This window comes from Podarcis raffonei, chromosome 5, assembly GCF_027172205.1.
Source record: "Podarcis raffonei isolate rPodRaf1 chromosome 5, rPodRaf1.pri, whole genome shotgun sequence".
Lineage (NCBI taxonomy): Eukaryota > Metazoa > Chordata > Lepidosauria > Squamata > Lacertidae > Podarcis > Podarcis raffonei.
This window is the reverse complement of record NC_070606.1, coordinates 32,881,989-32,903,777: the sequence shown is the minus strand read 5'-3', so window position 1 is coordinate 32,903,777 and position 21,789 is coordinate 32,881,989. Positions and strand designations below refer to the sequence as shown.

General features: G+C 44.7%; 1 protein-coding gene across 3 annotated transcripts in view; it reads left to right on the top strand.

Annotated features, from left to right (window-relative positions):
* Positions 1-17,439, top strand: part of PALD1 (phosphatase domain containing paladin 1) — a 106,996-nt gene extending 89,557 nt beyond the window's left edge. For 2 of the 3 annotated variants that reach the window (XM_053388526.1, XM_053388527.1), the window contains exons 19-20: positions 4,754-4,909; positions 17,056-17,439. In XM_053388526.1, coding sequence (XP_053244501.1) covers positions 4,754-4,909; positions 17,056-17,205 — 306 coding nt within the window. In that variant the 3' untranslated portion in view covers positions 17,206-17,439. Of the gene's footprint in view, positions 1-4,753; positions 4,910-10,606; positions 10,712-17,055 lie in introns of those variants that run through there. The other variant, XM_053388528.1, reaches the window with a different exon arrangement.
* The last annotated feature ends 4,350 nt before the right edge of the window (positions 17,440-21,789 follow it).

Sequence of the window (21,789 nt, the reverse complement as noted above, 5' to 3'; positions counted from 1 at the left end):
TTTTACCCACAGCGCTACCCGCGTCCCTATACACCACTGTGATTAGCAGATCACAAATGCTATGCCTAGGAAAAAACTGAATGGACTGTCCACACATTCCTTGTATTTTTGATGAGAACTTTTTGGATTTCTTTTTGGACCCCAGTTGATAAGCTTTTCTCTTTGCTGAGAATGAATAGCATTAAATGAAGTAAGTGTGACTTTTGAAGGGAAATGGGAATATTTTTATGTGCTGGTTATTTTGGGAAGAAGGGACTTGCAGCAATAGTGAGAAACCATATTCCAAATGCCAACCCATCATATGCCAGAAACCATCAGCCTTTTAAGACCACCAACCTGACTGGGATGTTCTCTAGAGATACCTCTTTGGCAGATCGCATTTCTGAGGTCTCGCCACGTGTAATTAGAGCAGCTTTGGAATGCTGTGAACTGTCATATAAATTGCCTTCCAAAGTCCCTTAACTCTGCCTTAAAATTGATCTAATGGTTTTCTCCTTTTGGGTACTGGCACATTTTATCTCAAGACAATAGAGTTTAGTATCACTCTACTTAATCATTTAGTTTTGTCTCATGGATTGTTTAGATCATTTAGCTCATCAGAAAAGCTGTGTATTTTTCACAGTCATTGGAGCAGGGGACTGTAAGGAACAGGGCAGAGGAAGTGCAAGCAGATCTTCACTTTGATGTTTAGCGAAGCCAAATCAGAATTCTAAATTGGCAGTTAATAATAATAATAATAATAATAATAATAATAATAATAATAATAATTATTTTTATTATTTATACCCCACACATCTGGCTGGGTTTCCCCAGCCACTCTGGGTGGCTTACAGCATATATGAAACATAATAAAACATCAGAGATAAAAAAACTTCCCGATACAGGGCTGCCTTCAGATGTCTTCTAAAAGTTGTGTAGTTCTTTATCTCCTTGACATTTGAAGGGAGAGTATCCCACAGGGAGGGCACTACTACTGAAAAAGGCCTTCTGCCAGTGCCATCCCATGTGCCTTTGGGTGACCCAGGTGGTTTACCTGGGATCACTTTATGCCTCAACTCTAGACTCAATATGCACATGCAGATGACCTTCACAGATTTTGAAATGGCCACCACTGATTTTTGTACTCAAAGCTTATGTTTTTCCCAGTGGCATTCACACATGATTGGCTGCTGGTAATCAGCTGCAGATGATTCAAGGGATGTAAGTCCAAGAATGAACCACTTCAAAAGCTCACCAGTTTTCACCAGAACCTACTTCACACTCAATATGTGTAGGAAGCTCTGGCACGAACCATCTTTCTGCAGTTTATTTGAAATTCTGCAATGGAATGGCATTGGAATGGTTGCATACCTCCTGCATCTTTTCCAAGGGCGGCTTCTGCTTGTTTAGTCGTGAGGTTAAAAGCACTGGGGAGTGGAGAACCATGTACCCCGCCTTCAGCTCTGCGGAGAAAAGCCAGGATATATATATATTGCCAGGATATACATCTATATATGTGTGTGTAATAAATAAATGAATTTACCAAAACAGGAAATTGGCAATAAAAGTGGAACATGAAGAATAGCAGCCAGTGAATAATGTTGTGCTGGAGATAGATGAAACACAAGGAATGAGCCCAAATAGATGAAAAGTACCAGCCCACCGAAAAAAATAAAAAATAAAATAATTACCAGCTCCGCTTTTCTCACACAAAGGTTAATCAATTTGTGGTCAGGAAGAATGAAAAAGAACTATTTTATAAAAATGTTCTGCTTGGTTGCCTGAAAACAATTCTTACTCACCACAAACGAGTGGTTGTTTACAAGATTGCTGAAATATAATGATTTAAGAGCCAGGCAGAACTCGGGGCAGATAGACACTGTAGTGGAGGGAAGGACCTGGCAGCCGTTTGAAACGGGGAAAATCACAGTAAGATCAGGTTGCTACTAATAATGAGCTTCATGTCCTCTTCCTCCGATTCTTTATGATAATATTCTGGCAGCTATCCCGTGGGTCCATTAATTTTTCAAGACGAGATCACAGACGAACAGTTCTGTTTTGGATTCTTAAAAGTTGCTGCATTGCAGTGCTGCAGTTGGAATATATATATATATATATATATATATATATATATATATGTATGTATATATGTTGCACGTGTGTTTAATTAGAACGAAATGTCTCTTGAGCGCCTGGGTTGCTGCCAGTTTGGGTAGCTGTCAGTGGAGCCTGCTTTCCAGCTGTGCCGAGTCTGAGTCCAAAATTTGGTCAGTTTGTTAGCATTTGGAATACTGCACCTTCCATCAGCTGCGTTCCCGCCCGCTCGCCTCTCCAATTAATATTTGCAATCTAAACAAAGCGATGTTTAAAACTGAAAATAGTGGCGTGTTGTGGAATTCTGCCAAATCAAAACAAGGAAATAACGGCAGCGTTAGCCGCTGTTTGCTGTCGTTTATTTACTGGGATGCTTTGGATACAGTTAAAAGCAAGTTAAGTTGCGTCTAAACCCTGAATGAGCGAAGTGTTAAAAGAGGAGTAGCTGACTTTTCTAAACTGCTGTAGCTGACAGTCCTATGCACGTCAACGCAGAAGGCTGCCCCACTGAGCCCAACGGGGACTTAATCCTTGAGAAATATGTGTAGGATTGCAGCTATAGGGTGTTAGTTAATGGCCTTGTTTTCTCAAGCCCTCAGGTTCTTCCTTTCCAGTTTTGTGGTGTTTCTATTCTATGAAGCTTTAATTGGTGTTTTCTACTTATAGCAAAGTAGCCGCTTAAGAGGTCGTTTTGAAATGGAAGATGGCTGGTCTTCGTGTTTGGCCAGAAACTATGAATAAAACCCCTAACACACCTCAGGCTTCTACCTCGGTCGGCCTGCTGTTGTGTGGTCATGACTCAGTTGAGGTCAAGCCAGGGACAGACGATAGGAGGGGACTAATTCTTGGTCACCACAGCCTTTCAGGAATAGAAGCACTATATAAAATAATGGCACCGTTTATAGCTTAGTGTGTGTATGATTTTATTTTTTTAATGCACATGTGTACGTGAAAATAGATGCATACAATGCTGCTTTAAAAAACAGCACTTATTTCGGAGGGGTCTTTGTGTTTAAAAGAGGAAAGCATTTGCCTTAATGAGAGGCTGGGCTGCCAAGTTTAAATGCCACCCTGTTTTAGTCACCTTCCAAACACTGCCGGTTCTTCTGACATGAGAAGCCGGTTCATTCTAAGTTGACCGCAGCCAGAGTCTTCAAGGGAAGTTTCCCACAATACAGCCCCCCCATGGTTGCAGAAATTGCCGTGTGTGTGTGTGTTGGGTATGTGTATGCATCGATTTGTAACGTTTGCAAGTCTCTTCCCACACCAGCCCCATTGTCCCTTTAGTAGCCTTTGGATAATGTGCAGCCCTGGCCCGGAGGTTCTCCAGAACATCAGTCCGCTGCTGGCAAGGTTGTTTTCCATGCTTGGCACACCGCTATATGAAGCAGTTTGTGAGCTGCTTCCATAGAGGGACTCCTGTGACTGAAGCATCCCACAGTGATCTTAAGTGTCAAAGAAGAACTAGGGTTGAAAAAAAACTACATATCGGCAGGCCCAGCCTTTCATTGAAATGCCACAAATTACCCCGCTTTGGGTTGCAGGTCCTAGGGTGGGTGAGTCTTAATCTCCTTCCATTTGTGGTCTTCAAAAGCATAGTCCACCCCCACCCCCCAAAGAAAACCAAAGCTCCCCAGTTTATGGTGTTGAAGTTGGGCTTCAGGTGCAAAAGTATTTTAAGGCCCCAGGGTCTTTCCCAGCCCTAGCCTGGGACTCAGTCTACGACCTCCTGAATGCAAAGCATGAGCTCCACCAAAGAGCTTTGGCCCTTCGCAACCTTTCTACGGCACTCCTCCCATCCGACGGGCAGCTTCAGAGCTCAACCTCCTAGCACAGGAAGGAGGAGCCATGCCGCTGCAACTCTCATTCCACCATGGTCATGTCAGAAGCAGTCCTGAGCTGTTGCACCTGCGGCATTTCCTTTGATAAAATGCAAGGTGGCCTGCCCTAGTTTTGGGACTTGCAGGGCAGTTCTGCTGTCTAGTGTTGGCCCTTAAGCAATTGTATTATTATTATTATTTTATTTTATTTTATTTTATTTTATTTATTTTATTTTTAAAAATATTTTTATTGATTTTTACAAATAATTTCCAAAAATCATATAACATACTTATTTGACTTATACAATGTTTTGGACTTCCATCAACTGCATCTGAAGATTTTTCAGTCTTTATCACATAATCTGCATTTCATTATTTTCAGTATTACATTTAATACTCCTTCACTAATAATTCTTATCATAGTTTTCTCTGCAATATTTCACATAATCCTCCTTACAAAACTTCTTGCAATCCTACTAGCATAATCTGTTGATTACAATTGCTTTTCAAATAATTCATATATTTACTCCAGTCCTCTGAGAATCTCTGATCCCACAGGTTTCGAATCCTTCCTGTCATATTATCCAATTCTGCATAGTCCATTTAATTTTGTTTGCCATTCTTCTTTCGTCGGTAGTTCTTCTTGTTTCCGTTTCTGTGCTAACAATGTTCTTGCTGCCGTTGTTGCATATAAAAACAGTTTATTGTCCTGTCTATTAATGTCCTCTCTTACAATGCCAAGTAAAAATGCTTCTGTTTTTTTTAATAAATGTATAATTCAACATCTTTTTCATCTCATTATATATCATTTCCCAGAAGCTTTTCACTTTCTTACATTCCCATATTATTATTATTTTCAGGGGAAAACAGCTAAGGAGGAGAAGGAGATGCGGACATTGCAGCTGAGGAGCCTCCAGTACTTGGAACGCTATATCTATCTCATCTTGTTCAATGCATACCTGCATTTGGGGAAAAAGGACTCCTGGCAGAGGCCTTTCAGTGTTTGGATGCGTGAGGTAAGCGCTTTCCCAACACTATTCACTTCTGGCTGTGCCAAACAATGCCCTGAAAAAGCCCAGATATTAACTTGGAAGGAAGCATGCCAACATGTATGCTTTTGTCTGTTAAGCAGCTCGCCATTCAAACAATTGCAAAGTCATTGTTGTCATTATACTGCCGTTTGCCTGTGATGTGACATTGGTCATCTATACTGTTATAGACAAACCACTGAGTTGCTAACTCCAAATGCTAAGCACTAACACTGGCCATTTAACAGATGTTGAGATTTGTAAAGGTCGCTGATTTGTTTTATTACGTTTTGAACTTGCTGGGTGTTTTCCCAGCCCCTGCTGCTTAATTGTCATCCTTATAAAAAAAATTGCAGCCATGCTTTTCAGTATGTAAAAAAAATGACCGCCGGAGAGAGCTAGATTCTAACAAAATCATAAGCTACATGAAAGTGCTGTGGAAGCTTAGGTATTGTTTCTGTTGCATATCCCACACATTGTTGTTTAAGTCCAAAGTGTAATATCTTCGCTCGGCTGGATTGACTGCAGGCATCTCGACTGCTGTGGGACCGGGATGATAAGATGGTTATTAGGCTGTTGGGAGACCCATTACCTTAAATGTCTACATTGTATGTCTGTTCAGTAATGGTGCAGTGGATGGTGACCTATATGGGAACAGCATTTTAGGGTCTTTGGGTTTTGTTTCCCAAGCCCACATTTCTGCCCTCTCAGTTTCACCAGTTGCTCATAGCTGCTGCTGGCGGTTCACCCAGCTGTCGCAGAGAGCTTTCTCAGCCTTCCACCCCACCCATCATCACACCATGCCCTGGAAAAAAAATAAAAGGACAGCAAACACAGCCTGCTGCCGTTGCATTCCTTCTGGATTGATTCCCATGGAAAACAGCTGTTTTTGTATTTTATTATTATTTTTGGTTCATTGTCCTCGGAGTATCTTTTTATTTAGTAAGCATATTTGGCAGAGAGCAAGTCTCATCTGAGCGGCTTCAGTTGACCAGGAGCCGTCGAAATGCTCTGGCGGCAGGCTCACAGCTTCAGCAGGACCTAGCTCTTGGTCGGCCAGTAGCTCTGTGAGAGCACCACTTTGAGGGGAGAGTTGCTGAAGGAACCTACAGCCCCATCTTCCTCTCCCTGGAGTCCACATGCTTTGGGCCCTCTTGGGAGCAGCCACAGTTCTGCTCTTGGCAGCTCCAGCTAAAAGGATGGAGGCAAGCTATTCATGGATGCATAAACAGGGTTATTGACTTCAGTAGGTAGGGATGCACACCTGGCTCCTGTTTCCATAGATCAGGGTGTGTGCTATCCAGACCTATTCCAACAGAAACCAAGAGGCAACTTCATCCATTACTTAGGTTATTTACATGTCATTAGTTACCTGGGACGTGGGTGGCGCTGTGGGTTAAACCACAGAGCCTAGGACTTGCCGATCAGAAGGTCGGCGGTTCGAATCCCCGCGATGGGGTGAGCTCCCGTTGCTTGGTCCCTGCTCCTGCCAACCTAGCAGTTTGAAAGCACGTCAAAGTGCAAGTAGATAAATAGGTACCGCTCCAGCGGAAAGGTAAACAGCGTTTCCGTGCGCTGCTCTGGTTCGCCAGAAGCGGCTTAGTCATGCTGGCCACATGACCCCGAAGCTGTACGCCGGCTCCCTTGGCCAATAAAGTGAGATGAGCGCCGCAACCCCAGAGTCATCTGCGACTGGACCTAATGGTCCCTTTACCTTTACCTTTAGTTACCTGCTAACTTAGTCTTCGAGTCTTCAAGACCAGTGTTCTTCAACCTCAAAAGTTGTTGTCCTGCAGCTCCCATCTTCCCTGACCATTGACTAAGCTGGGTGGAGATGATGGGAGTTGTGGTCAGACAACATCACAACACAAATTTTAAAAATGCATTAAGAATCAGATCAAAAAAACTTCACCATAAAAAATATACCATACTTTTCTGTGTATAAGACGCCCCATATTTTGGGGGACTCAAAATGCCCAGAGTTTGCCCAGAGTTGTTGAGCTTTTTTGGGGGGTGGGGTTGCCTAAAATCGCACGTGTCGCAAAATCTGCCTCCCGTCTATACCATCACTGCCAATCTCCCACCCAACTGCCACAGCGTCAGACAATCAACACCTCCCATTGATGCAGCAACTAATAACACGCACCCTATCCACTATCCATGTATAAGATGCCCCCACTTTTTAGCATGATTTTTGAAGGGGGGAAAACCATAGTGTTATACACAGAAAAGTACAGTAATACATGAAAAAGGGATACTGCAATCCTATAGTGGGGTGGCAGGGAATGCTAAAGTGTTGTAATGCCAGGGAAGGAAGGTGCAGAAAGCAGGGGAAGATAGGTTAATCAGCAGATCAAACAGTTTAGCTTCACCAAGCGCTACATGGAAAATAGAAGCCAAATATATTGCCCCACATGATGACAGATATGCCTTTCTGTCCCCAGTGTGTCATTTTGGAATGCTGTCAGTGCAGAGGAGTAAGTGGAAGGGAGGCGTTTTAAAAGCAGCTATATGTCCTGGTCAATATGGATGTTTCAATCAGTGTACTGACACGGAAAGCACCCAGTTTTTAAATCACCCGTGGAAATGCTTCATCTGAGCTTTCCCCGACCCTCCAGATATTTAGATGCTGTGCCTCTGCCATGTGTGACCCAAATGCAATAACATAGCTAAGGGCCAGTTCACATACTAAGCCGCCTCATCTAAATTCCCCACCGTATCCAGCGAACTTTGCATGGCATGCAGTGGAGGAGCAGGGGGGGGGACATTCCTTTTTCTCCAGTTCGACTGATTCCACCGGTAAATACAAATGAGCAGGTATTAACAAACAGCTTAGTGAGGACTGCATGCAACCGCTTGTCTGTATCATCCTGCCGAGTGGTGAGGAGAACATTATCACATGCTCATGCCTCATTAGAATCTGGGAAGCTGTAAAATTTTGGGTTTCCCCACTGATACTTAAGTGTTCACCGGAAAGGGGAACTGGTAGCCTCATGCTTTGGTGGGGGGCAGCTTTCCAAAACAAAGTGGACTGGGGATTTTCTAGGGAGGACAGAGTACAGAATAGTAGCCTAGTATTTGAGTGCTGGACGGAGGCAGGATTAGACTAGATAGTCCTGTGACTATCAGGACAGCTGGCAACCCGGAAGAATTTCCTCTCTGCAGGTTGAAGAACGCATTAAATATTTGAGGAGCTGAACAAAAAGGAGATCTGAATATCAGACACCATCCAGAATAGCTGCAAGATGGTTGCTCTTAAGTTGCATTGCGGCAGAGGGTGGAATTCTGCATTGCTGCTTGCCAAGTGGAATGATTGCCCTTCTTTCCCTCCTTTTGCTGTTCTGGGCTCCTCCTGACCCCACAGGGTCAATGGTGGGGGGCACACAAGGGAGGGGAGGGAAGCCCCAGTGCACAGGTGGAAGTCCTTGCACAGGATGAGGCATGTTAGGAGAAACCTTCCCAGAAGCTCCATAGTGCTGCTGCCTTAGAGTGAGTCATTCAGACAGGAGACTGAGGGGCCTCATTGACCTTTTTGTTATGTTTAAAGCCACCCATTTTGTGCTTAAATAGAAAAATTTGGGGTTGAAAGAAGCCACGCAAATACATCTAGGCATTTTGCCCTCTCTGTCTCATGCTGCTACCCTGTCATGTTCTCCCCTCCAAATATTGGTCTTGTTTAGTGCTTCTTCCTTGACTGCACTCCCAGTTCCGTTCTCTGTTGCTCTGTGTGTGTGTGTGTGTGTGTTGTGTGTTTGTGCCTCCCACATGGTTGTCCTTTCCTGGTTTATCCAGAACTCCCACAAATACTATTATGTTTTTTCTCCTGCCAGTCTTTGAGAGGCACCTCAGTTTCACACATCCAAGATCTAATTTTGTCCTGGAGAGAAAGAATTGTGGTTTGTCCGTAGATGAACTCCCTGCTATTTCTCTGTTTTGCTCTCCCACTCTTTCACGCAAGCAGCTTCGAGAAGATGGAATATCGTTGTGTTAACCTGTCAGGGCTAACCTGCTACACTTAGCAACTAAAGAAGATAGGTGTGTTTTGAGTGATTCTTGTTCGTCTCTGTCTCTCTCTGCTCCTCCAGACTGCTGGTTTTCTTGCAAGTGTATTCTGCAACATCTCATCGATGAAATTAGAGTGTATTAGTGGTGGATTTATACTGGACCGTCCACACCTCATTCCGCTTTCTTAGTTGTTCTGCGTTGCTTCCTTGGTCTTACTGGAGGGGCAGTCTTGTGCTATAGTGCAGCAAAGGTGGAACAAAAAATAAACCGAAGCGTTCATGGTGTTATGGTGTCAGGAAGTTATGAGGACATACACTGACTGGAAATGAAACGGTTTGTCCGTGCCAAAACTTGCAGAGACAGTGTAAAAAGTGGGATCACATATAACCTCTGCAGTATCCTCCTGAGCACAAATCATCATGAATGCATAATAAGAAGGATGTCTGGAGGGACTCCAAATCATAGGCATCTTCAGAAGTTCCTTTCTGAACATCAACAAGAGCAACAAAAGGCTCATAAAATACACTTCAGAAATTAGGATGGTTTAATTTCCTGGACATCGTCTGGACCTCTGTAAAAAATCAGTCTGTAGGATTGGACCCCCTATTCCTGGCATGCAGAAATGATGCCCTCTAGAACAAACTTTCTCAACATTGGGTCCCCAGATGTTGTTGGACTACAGTTCCTATCATCCCTGACCGCTTGTCCTGCTAGCTAGGAATGATGGGAGTCGTAATCCAACAACATCTGGGGACCTGAGGTTGAGAAAGGCTGCTCTAGAAGCTTTTAATCCTTACTTTAATTTGTGCTGCAAATGTGTCATGCTGTGAAAAAGCCTTGTCAGTTTCTCCTGCTTCGAATAGCAGAAGTCAAATTAATATTGTCCGCTTGCAGCATGGGGGGGGCAGGGATGGAAAGAATGGGGGAAGGGGAGTGAAATCTGCACTGCTTCTTTTCTAGCACAGAAGTGTGCATCTGCCTCTACACTTCTCCAAAATAATACAGCTTCATTGTCACTTGCTGAGAGACTCTCAAAAAGGGGGGAAATAGGCACATTTGACTTTTTGGCATTTGCCATTTCAGTTAAGAGCCTGTGTACCATATCCCAGGACTAGATCTCAGTCTGCTTTCCTTTCCCATATTTTCTCCTTCTTGCCCCCCTTTGAATCTTCCTACCTCTTCATCATTCTACCTCTTCCTTGCCACTTCCTACCAAACTTTCAACCATGTCCTACTTTTTGTTTGTGGTGCATGGGAAGGGGGCGGGGCGGAAGACACAGAGGAAAAGGCAGTTCTGCCCTTGTTGTAAGAATGTATGTATGTATGTATGTACCGGCATGTCATGGCTCCCTATTGTTTCCAGCTCTGCTCTTTCCACAAGTGAGGTTTCGTAGTGTCTGTGGCTTGGCGAATTAATCTCCATGCGGTTTGGTCAGATGGACATACACAGAAGGGAATGGAATTCATGTGCATTCTTCACAGATTACAGCTGATTCATCAGCTCTCACCACTTCGATGCGCTATTTTGCTCTTCTCTCTTTGCTGAAGAGAGCTTAGTGACAGCAAGAGGGGAATGTTGTTGCTGGATAAACCTGGGGTGCTGGTGAGGATTGCAAGAGGAGACGTTAAACTCTCTCCCAGACTCCCCTACCTACAGTAATGCCTGCATTTTTTTGGCAGCTCGTGCCGAGAGACCAAAGTGTGAACACATCTTTCAAGTTTTCCTAGGCTGCATCCCTGTACACAGGGGGACTGGCTTTTGAATTAATACGTACAAGATTGCACTGTGAAGAGTACTGTTTTCTTGACAGGTTTTGTAATCTATTTTACTTCTTTTTGCATGGGACAGTTGTGCACAACAGAGCGTTTCTCTGGTACAGTAATAGAGAACAAGAAATATCCATTAACACTCCCCAGATTCCACATGTATCTGAAAAACTCATGCATGTTTAAAGCATGACATGCAGACTTCCATCTCAAGAGGATGTAGTCTTGCCATTTGTCTTAGAAGTAGGTTTCCACCTAGGGGAATATTTCTCCTCCTTTGTGTCTGCCTTCTGCTTAGGTAATGGATCTTTGCAGGTACATCGTTCTACTTCAAACAAGCCACGCTGCTTCCTTACCCACAAAACAAGTCCATTGCAAAGAAAGTTGACCCCCTTCTCATGCCCACTCTTCTCCAGAGACAGTGAATTATTTTGGTGTGAGGTGGCATGGTGGTTCTGTACATCTCCGAAGAAGCAGAATAGGAAGCCATGTCACTATATTCAAAGCTTGGCTGAGTTGCTCTTCCCAGGGGATGAGGTCATGTTGAGGAAGTGAGGGAGATCAACTGCAATCCATTGCAGTGTTTGCCACCAAGGCACAGAGTCCCCCTGTTTTCATTCATAAGGTATCAAAGCTGTCCCTTGAAAAGCATCCTCCTTCGCCCTATTATTCCCAGGCACAAAAGAGTTTTCGAGGCCTTTCATTTCATTGGACCTTTGGCCTTCCCTCTCTCATTTTTTTTATCAGCCCTCTGCCTGTGCTGTGGTTGCCCCAGCGCTGCAACTTGAAAGGCTTTGTAGAGGCAGCCAGCAGTGTTGATTGAGCCGGGGTGGTCCCCTCATCCATCTCTCGCCCTCTCTCCGTTTGGAAATGAGAGCTTTTTGTGTGCATGAGAATGGGAGAGGCCTGGAGAATTGTTGGCCGATAGAGCACCATCTCTGTCTTTTGCTCCAGTAGAAAGGAACCTTCCAAGGCACCCCTCTGCAACAAATTAACCCTCCAATTAGCCTCTTTGGTAAGAGACGCAAACGACAGCTCCATGTTTTACGTGACAGGGCTGTTTATGCAGGTATGCTGATGCAGCACCAGTGTTTTCTGAAACCAGTATGGAGAATGTGGGTGACATCTCCCATGTTTGCAGATACCCATAAACATGCACCTGGAAACCATGATCAGGCAGCAGTTCTCAAACGTTTTCCCCTCTACCCCAGCCACTCTAAAATAGTTGGGGGTCTTCCCTTGTTTGCCTTCCGTGCCAGCATTGTGATCAAACCATCAGCATGTTATGAAAATCATGGGTGTCCTAAGGCAGGCCACTAAGAAGAGCCCTATATGAGGGGAGGGGTCTGTGGATCACAGCTGAGAACCTCCAAGTGATTTCAGAAGGTGTACATATGCTTGCCAGTTTAGGACTACACCTTGCATCAGATGAAGTGGTCTCTGCTCTACAAAGGCTTGTGCTGTAATCATTTGTTAAGCCTTTCAGGTGCCAGGAGGCTTGTTAAAAGAATAATTCTGGAACTCTAAATCTGTCTGTGTATGGAGAAAGATACAAATTTCTTATTGGAAAAGCCGGTGTGTGTCCTGTCTCTTCGACTGCATGTTTTAAAACTCAAGCGAGGCAAAGTCAAAATGAAAAAGAGGAATTTCAGTTACTGTTACCGAGTCTGCTGATCTTTGGATCAATGATTGGCAGCTCCTAGGCCAAATCTGGCCTGTACGCCAGTTTCCAAGAAGTAAAAGAAGGGTGTGTGGAAGGAGCGGTGGTGGCTGCAGCCTTGTTAAAAAGAAACTAAGAAGCTGCTTTAGACTTTGCCAGATTATTAGTGCACCTAGTCCAATATTGTCTTCTCCTAATAGGTAGTGGGGTTTTCCCCATCACCACCTGCCTGAGATCATTGTCACTGGAGATGCCAGGAATTGAACCAAATACATTTTGCATACAAAGCATGTACTCCCCCCCCCAACTCCTTTTGGAGGAAGGGCAGGTGCAGAAGATGGAGTAGGAGGTCTGATTTTTTTAAAAAGTAGCTGTGGGTTGATTTGGTAAGCTGTGGTTGCAGAATGCTTCTGTGATTGTCAACTTCCATTGAATTTTGAATCTTGTATTTCTTGGGATATAGGCCACCCTCTGAAATGAGACCACAGCTTCTCTATTCTAGAAGAGTGTGGTTATAGGCCACACTCGGGTTCTTTTACAAGCCAGATTTTGGGGGGAGTCGGGGAGAGGAGCGTAGCCAGTGTTCAGACCAAGATGTCATTCACTGAATAGTCCCCAAAGAGCCACCTCCTCCTTCAAAAGACAGGGTGTTTGCGCGTTTTGAAACACTCCTTAGCATGAACACCTGCACTGCAAATGTAGCTCCGGTGGTAAAAAATAAAATAGAGAAATGAGTGGAATTGCACAACAAAAGTGCCGCGATTCAAAATAACCGTGCGGTGACAGGAGAAGGTGAAAACTGTGCAGACATAGGAAAGCGGTGTGGGTGTCGGAACGGGCTCATTTTATCGGTGTCCTTGAGACGAGCCTCTCTCCCTCTCCTGTTTGTGTCAGCTCTAAGTGGGGAGTCGCTGACTGCTGTGTGATGGGAAAGCCTCGGCTCCTCTCCGTCTCAATTAGCTTTGCTAATTCATATTGGCATGTTTGATCTCTTTGGTGAGAGATGAAAGGGGCATCTGCCAAATGCGGTTACAATCAGAGCCCCGGCCATTCTTGGTTGAAGGGACTTGCTGGAAAACGACATTCACCCCGCATGCATGTCTGGGGCGGGGGGCAGGGAGGAAGCGCTGGAGGGGAAATGAAAGGGGGGAACGTTGCTGGCGTCCCATCGATGTACAGCATGAAGCGGAGCAGGAGAGAAGGAAGGAATATTATCTGCACGAGCTCACTTCGTGCTTGGTTAGAAAGCAGAATGGAGCTGGAATGTGCTCTGTTGCTAAACTGAGTTAAGTCAAAGATGGTGGCCCTTGTTTATTTCATTCCCCTAGGGAAGAAGGCTCAGCTTCACTCTTTACTCCTGCCTTGAGCAAGTTTCCTTGAATCAGGAAGGCTCCATCGCTCCATCTTGTAGATCCCATACCATCCAAGGGAGTTTGTTGCACCAGGAAACTGATCGAATAATGTTTAGACTTCTAGGAATACTGAGAACAATGATAAGCACTGGGAGTTCTAAGCCCTGCTTGGCGCCTCCTGATCCATCAGTAACTCACCACATGGTCCACCTTGAAGCCTAGGAAAGGTGACTTTTTTAAAAAAGAAACAAACATGTTGACTTACAAAATGCAATTCCTGGTTTGTTTGTTTTTTAAGCCTTTGCCGATTATTTCAAACACCACTCACTAGATGTTTGCAAGAGTTAAATTTGTAAAAGCTGCAGTTTCTTCCATAAAATTAAGAGTGCCCACACGAAGAAACCTACAGACTGCTAAATTAAGAACTTCTCAGCGATTAAATCAAAAGATAAGTTTAACTGATTTCTTTTTTTAGAAAAAGAATTTGCTTGTTCTAACTAATAGAGGGTTTTATAAAAAAAATTCTATTAAAAATTAATAATGTATGCACATTACATAACAAAAAAATCTAGAAGAAAGGAATACGCATGGAGCAAATTTATGTAAGTGTTCCCTATAAAATACATACGTTGTCCTGCTTCTAAAGAAATTGATTTTAAAAGATGTTTCTATATGTGTTACATCACAATGTTTATCTAATAGTAGTCAGGCTGAAAAATAGTTTTTCTATAAATTTGTTATACAATGAAAGAATGACAAACCGTCTCCAAACATCTCTCCTCAGAGAGGTATGAGTCAAAGGAGAAGACCAATCATGTTCTTTGTTAGCCGCAAATTTTATAAAGCAAAGCCAGTTCTCATGAAATACACCTTCTTTCTAGGAACACGGCCTCTTTTTTATTTGCTTGGCCAGTTTCTCCATTATCACTAGACACAGGGGTTAACATGAGGTTATGAGTCAATCTTAGTGGGCCAGACGGTTAAAAGTTTTTTCACCACACTACCTTAACAGGAAGGCCCTCCTGAAGGAAGGAAGAGCTTCTGGCTATGAGCAAACGGTCCCAAGTAGATGGACCAAAAGTTATTTAAGCCACATTTGATTTGATAATGCTTAGAAATTTCCGCTAACCCCAGCAGCAAACATGTTGACGTCACCAATAGCAGCCTTTGCCAAGCTGCAACCCTCCAGATACTTTCAGCTACAGTTCCCATCGGGGCCAGCTGTGGCATGGCAGCACTGCCTGGGGCTGAAGGGAGTTGTAGTTCAAAACATCTGGACAGCACCTGGCTGGCAAATGGGAAAGGCAAACCCTAATGGAGCAAGATTCGTAGCCTTAGATGAACTATTCTAATAGGTAAGCATGGATAAGGGACGCGGGTGGTGCTGTGGTCTAAACCACAGAACCTAGGGTTTGCCGATCAGAAGGTCAGCAGTTCGAATCCCTGCGACAGGGTGAGCTCCCGTTGCTTGCTCCCTGCTCCTGCCAACCTAGCAGTTCGAAAGCACATCAAAGTGCAAGTAGATAAATAGGTACCACTACTGTGGGAAGGTAAACGGCGTTTCCGTGCGCTGTTCTGTTTCGCCAGAAGCGGCTTAGTCATGCTGGCCACATGACCTGGAAGCTGTACGCAGACTCCATCGGCCAGATGAGCGCCGCAACCCCAGAATCATCCGCGACTGGACCTAATGGTCAGGGGTCCCTTTACCTTTACCAAGCATGAATCCAAGTCGATTGGTTATCTGAAAGGTGCAGTATAGTTTGCTAATTCTTAGGGAGGAAAATAATGGAATAGTCTCTCTCTCTCTCTCTCTCTCTCTCTCTCTCTCTCTCTCTGTGTGTGTGTGTGTGTGTGTGTGTGTGTTTAACTAAATCTATTTTCATACCACCGAGATAGATAGCATTTCCTTATAATACATTTTGTATTGCTTGGAGTCATTCTCTGGCAACTGAAGGTTATGAATGGATGGGCAGTTGGGGTGGGAGTTATGAATGAAAGTTTCAGGGAAATAGTGTGGATTATGCCTTTCTGGAGTGCTTGGGTAGGAAGTTCTGGCTTAAGAACAAGCATGGAGAGGAACACAAACAAAGCAGATGTTTGCCTAATCCGCTGCTGCAGCAGAAGTAGATGAAACATACTCTGAATGAGTCTCGGCTCTCCTCTTGCATGTATCTGAAGTGGGTCAGGGAGACATCCCAGATGTTCCAGGAATAGCATTTCCTTAGGTTTTATAACCCATCACTCTGCCCCCCCTCCTCACAGCCTCCTTAATACTGACTCCTATGCACTTTTGTTGTGAAATAACTTTATAATGGCAAGAGCATACATTTCCCACAATCTGAATCTCATGTTAACACAGAGAAGGAAACAGATGCATTCGTGTTTTCTCCCTAAGTGTAAAGCCAATTTGAGGTTTTCTGGCCATTAGTTCCAGCACATCTTTTTCTAGAAAAATAGCACTGATTAGGGTGGTTGTCCAAGCTTGATGTGGGAAGGGGACAAGGAACAACAGCAAGAAGACATAAAAGTGGGGACAAGAAGCCACTATGGGATGGATTACACACACACACACACACACACTATATATATATTCATTTAAAGTATTTCTATCTCCCTTCTGCCACATCACCTTTAAGCATATATATATATATATGCTTAAAGGTGATGTGGCAGAAGGGAGATAGAAATACTTTAAATGAATAAATGATAGCATAGAGGTGCAGGGGGAAGTCTCAATAGCCAGAAGGGAAAGGATTTCAGAATAGCCTACAAATTGCTCATTTTGTATGAAGCCCCATCCCATAGGCAAGGGAGCCCCTCCTCCTCTATAGGACAAAACCCAAGATAAAGTGCTGCAGAGTGCAGAAGTGATGCTTGCAGGAAGCACCTGCGAACACTAGCCGTGTTGAATTGGAGCAGGGTCTAGGTGTGCACACAATCAGTACTTACCTGTCTGCAGACATGTCTGAAATGGAAGGACAATATGGCAGTGTTCCTCAACATGCTGCTAGCGATGCATACAAGCAGTTCTTGCAAGAGATCTAACTGCCAGCTGCAAAGGACATTTTGGACCATTCCTCCTTTCCTGCCCTCTGCAAATGACTTTGCTGTTGCTCTCCAGAGAACCAGAGCTGCCTTGCTGTTCCTTGCCACTCTCACCCCCATATGCTGGTCATTTATTTAGGATGTCGTCTCATCCTGTCCCCTGTCCCCCCCCCCGCCCCCGCTGCAAAATGTGGACATAATGTGGCATGCCACTTCTGCAATGTGGACACTTGCTCACCTGTATACATGGAGGAATTTAAGAGCATATTTCCCTCCCTCCTTTTCTTTCCCCTCCCTGCTTCCAGGTGGCGGCCAAGGCTGGCGTCTATGAGATCCTGAACCAGCTGGGTTTTGCCGAATTTGAGAAGCTGGAGGACAAGCCGCTCTCCCAGCTTCGCTACCGCTGGCAGGAGCAGAGCCAAAGTTCACTGCCGTTCCGGGGAGAGTTTATTTAGGACCTGGCCTTTTCCAAAGCGCAGTGAGGATCGCAGCGCTTCTCCCCACGCAGCCGCATCACTCTCTTTGCTTTTCCAGGTGGATTTTTTTAAAGACTTTTTTTTATATATAAATATAATGTGGAGAAATACGTCTTAAGGGAGGACTGTGAACTGAAGAAGACATTAAGCTGCCTCGAAGACGTTTTCGTAGGGTTCGTTCAGACACAATAAAAATAAATTAAGATAACGGCAGACGAGTGTCGAGGCAAGTGGTGTGTCCTTTCCTCTCCCTCCCCCCAAAGTCCCTCCCAAATGGGAGCTGTCCTGCCTTATTTTTACCTCCACCCCCCAAAGACTGTTATCCCCTACAGGTCTGTTGTATACTTTATGTGTTAAATAATATGCATGTGAAGGGAAAACATACGTGGCATTGCTGCGTTTGGAAGTGGACAGTTTGGGATCATTTCATTCTTCCACGTGAATCTCTTGATATTTTTTATGGTGAGGTTTTCAATTTGTATGGTACCCTTTTTTGATGGTGCAAGGAGCTACTGCTGTTAGAGGGTTTGGCTTGACGAAGAATGGGAGAGGTCCATGGGGGTGTCCATCTGCATATCTCTCCCATGGAACACAGGATGGAGAAAACATAGGATGGTTGTGCATGTGTGGTGCTTTCTTCATATGGCCATTGAGCGCAGCAGAAGGCTGCTGTGCACACATGCTTTCTAATCTCGGTCTAGATCATGCTATGGTAACCTATGGCCCTCCATATAATGCTGGACCAGAACTCCCACCATCCCTGTCCATTAAACCATGCTGGCTGGACCCAATGGGAGCTGGTGGAGTCCAGCCACAGCTGGAGGGCCACAAGGTACCTATCCCTGGTTTAAGTAAAGACTAGACTGGCCATTAAGGGAGCATCTTTCTGTTCACAAGCAAATGCAGGGCACTAGAGAGAGGGAACTGTTCTGCATAACAGAAGAAGCACTCTTGACACACTTGCCCTGTTGGAAGGAAGGGGAAGAGCATTGTATGTGCAGGTTCTGCTTGTGGTTCTGAGGACCAGGGTAAGTAAAGAGACAGCATCCTGGTGGACCTGGTTGAGGACTGGTTGGGGCAGTGAGTAGAAAGACCCTGATTTGCAGAAAGGTATGTCTGAGCAGCCAGAAGTGAATAAGTGTGTCAAATTGTTGTAAACAGTCCATCCTTTTGGCCATTAAAAATTGTTTTACGGGGGGGACTGGAAATAAAGAATCTGATTTCAGGAAACGTAGTAGGAGACACAGATAATGAAGCAGGCCACTGGTCCATCTAGCTTGATATTGTCCACACTGACTGGCAGTGGCTCTGTGAGGTATTGGGCAGAAGGCTCTGTCCAGCCCAGCTGCAGATGACCTGGGGCCTTCTTGCATATGAAGCCAGTGCTTTGCCACTGAGCAAGAACAACAGTCCATCTGACTGAAAGAAGCAGCAAGAGCGTCTCTCAAATATGGGGAGAAGAAATTTGCAGCAACTGAAAGGTCTAAATCTAAAGAGCCCTGTGCACAGCTGGGCCCATTTCTGTGCATTCTGGTGCACTAAAGATTTCCTGTTTCAGTGTCTGAGCCTCATGTTGTACTCAGGGGCTGTTGCAGATGGGGCAGCACATAGTCTGATGTAGGAGCAAGGATGCTCCTGTGATGCTCAAATGGTCCCCATGGAGAGATGCCAAGAACACCCACTTTCCTAAAACCAGGGGTCTTCACAGAACAGAGAAGTGGAGGAAGCTTTGGTCCTCTAGATGTCAATGGGCACCAACTCCCACCAGCTCCTGCCAACATATCCAGTGGAGAGGAATTATGGGAGTTGTGGTCCAGCAACATCTGTTGAGCCACAGGTTTCCCATTCCTGCTTTAGAATGTAACGGAGCTCCCTTCTTCCAAAGCCTTAAGCCCATTGCATTGCACAGAGCATGCTTTTTTAAAAAAAGAAATTTCTTTGCCCAGGTAATCTGAAGTGTGCGACTTAGTGATCAGATTTGCATCATTTCTCCTGTGTTTGCATGCTTTATTTTGGCTTTGCTAGAAGCCCAGCAGGATGCTCCCAAGCATACTTTTGCACCCATGAGAACCAGAAAGATGCCTTAAAAAAATTTAAAAATGGAGATTCCCAAAAAGCTGAATTCTGTTCTGTGTTTATCTCTTATGTGTGGCTCTCTCTCTCTTTTAATCCTCTTGCTTTTTAATGCCTGTATCGGGCACAGAGAAGCTGTCTTCAGGTGTTGGTTCAATGCACCTCCCATCATCTCTGCCCTTTAGACTTGCTGGCTCAAGCTGAAGAAGTTGCAGCTTTAAATCTGGAGGAACACAGGTTCCACAGCATTTACCTAAACAAGTAGTGCCAGCTGTGTTGGAAATTAGGTGAGGTGCAACAGAAAAAGGAAACCAGGTACTTGCAAAACAACAACAACAACCCTGCCTTATGAATTTGGAGGATTGCAATTTTATGCGGATGCTAACGAAAAAAGACAATGCATACAACATTTCGAACAATACATGAATGGAAAGGAAGGATCAAAAGCTTGGGTTAGAATAATGGGAAACAGAAGGGATGTCACTCATCGTACCCACAACCAATGGTGTAAATCATATTGGGGTTCCCGCCCCACTTTGGAGTAAGCTCTGCCACAACTACAAACTCTGAAAGCCATGTGCCAAATATCTTGCTTCTGGGAAGGAAGCAGCGTGGCTCTCCTTCTCAAATGTGAAACATCTGATGCAGAATTTTATTGTTCCAGTGGGATTTTTAAATATTTGTTTTTTAGCATTTGAATAATTTACAGGTGATGTCACTGAATAATGGACTTGGTACAATATGTAGCAGACCATTTCTATTAGCTGTTTCTAATGCAACTGTCCAAAAGCTAGAATCTTACTCCCGTAGACACTTGTGAATTGTCAGAAGATATATTGTAATTCGGGAATAAAAGGAAGCTGCTGTATCATATTTACGGAGGTGCACTGTACATGTGTGTGCTTGTGTGCACACAGTTCTGGTTTGTATTGCAAAATCCGCTTCCCCAGTCACCATCTGGAACGTGGAACTGAGGCTGCATTTCTTTGCAAGGCAACTGTTATATACTGTATTACTTTAACTACGTGCTATGTGAAGACATGGGTGGTGCTGTGGTCTAAACCACTGAGCCTCTTGGGCTTGCTGATCAGAAGGTTGGCGGTTCGAATACGCGCGACGGGTTGAGCTCCCGTTGTTCTGTCCCATCTTAGCAGTTTGAAAGCATACCAGTGCAAGTAAATAAATAGGTAGCACGTGGCAGGAAGGTAAACGTGCGCTCTAGCACCCGTCGCTGTCCTCTGTGCACCAGTAGCGGTTTAGTCATGCTGGCCACAAGATCTGGAAAACTGTCTGTGGACAAATGCCGGCTCCCTCAGCCTGAGAAGCGAGATGAGTGCTGCAACCCCATAGTTGCCTTTGACTGGACTTAACCGTCCAGGGTTCCTTTACCTTTTTCTTTCCCTTATGTGAAGAAGTACTTTCTTTTGCTGTGAACCTTCCAACAACATTCAGCTTCATTGGCTGTCTCAAGTTCAGGTGCTATGAGTTTTTCTTGCCGCTGTCAAAGTCAGTGAGCTCTTGGAGCGGAAGGGGAGGGGAGCAGAAAACAGTGCTTAAGAGGCAAGATCAGACCCCTGAACTGTGGTTGTTAGCCACCCCTACTTTAAAGGTTTTCCCTTTCACAGGCACCGGGTGGTACGGACCCATTCCTGCAGATGCTACTACTGCTTTGAAGTCAGCCTGTGTCAAGGTGGTCAGCAGCATCTCAATCACTTGCCTCGCTGCATCTGGGCCACTGTGCTATGGTGATAACTTGTGAAGCGAAAACAGCAGCAAAATCCCAGCCTCTGCCGCGGATCATCTAGCATATGCTCGAATCGGACCATAGTGAGGTTAAGGATATGAATAAAAGCCTCCCAAGCCTGCAGCTTGCCTTGAGATCTTTTGTTTCGTGGGGGGGGGGGGCCAAGGAGGATGGCGATGATGCATGAGGATTGAATTAAACAAAAGAGCAGATTATAAACTTTCCCAACAATGGCCCTTTTGTGAAATAACTACCCACTTCCCCTCCAGCCATGCCCCTGTCACTCAGCAGAGATCTTTGGAAGCCTTGCTCTAGCCTCCCTGTGCAATTAATTAAGCCGTAATTGCTTCGGAAGTCCACGCTTTTGATCTTATCGGTGTAAATGGAAAGCTGGGATGACATCACCTGGAGGCTTCCTCTTCATTCACCAGACCCACAGCATTAGGTGGCTTTGATAAGCCTCCTTTCTTGAGCTTTCAGTTCCCTCTCCCTCCAGGGTATTTTATTTATACCATTAAAACGCAGTTTAATGAGACAAAGCGGAGGAGCCGTAGCTCAGTGGGAAAGAATCTGTTTGGCCCGCAAAAGGTCCCAAGTTCAATCCATGACATCTCCAAGTCGGGCTAGGGCAGACTCTGGTCTGGAACCCTGGAAAGCTGCTGCCAGCCAGTGTAGGCAGAATTGAGCTAAATGGAGCAATGTTCCGACTCTGGAGAAGGCAGCTTGCTATGTTACTACAGTGGTAC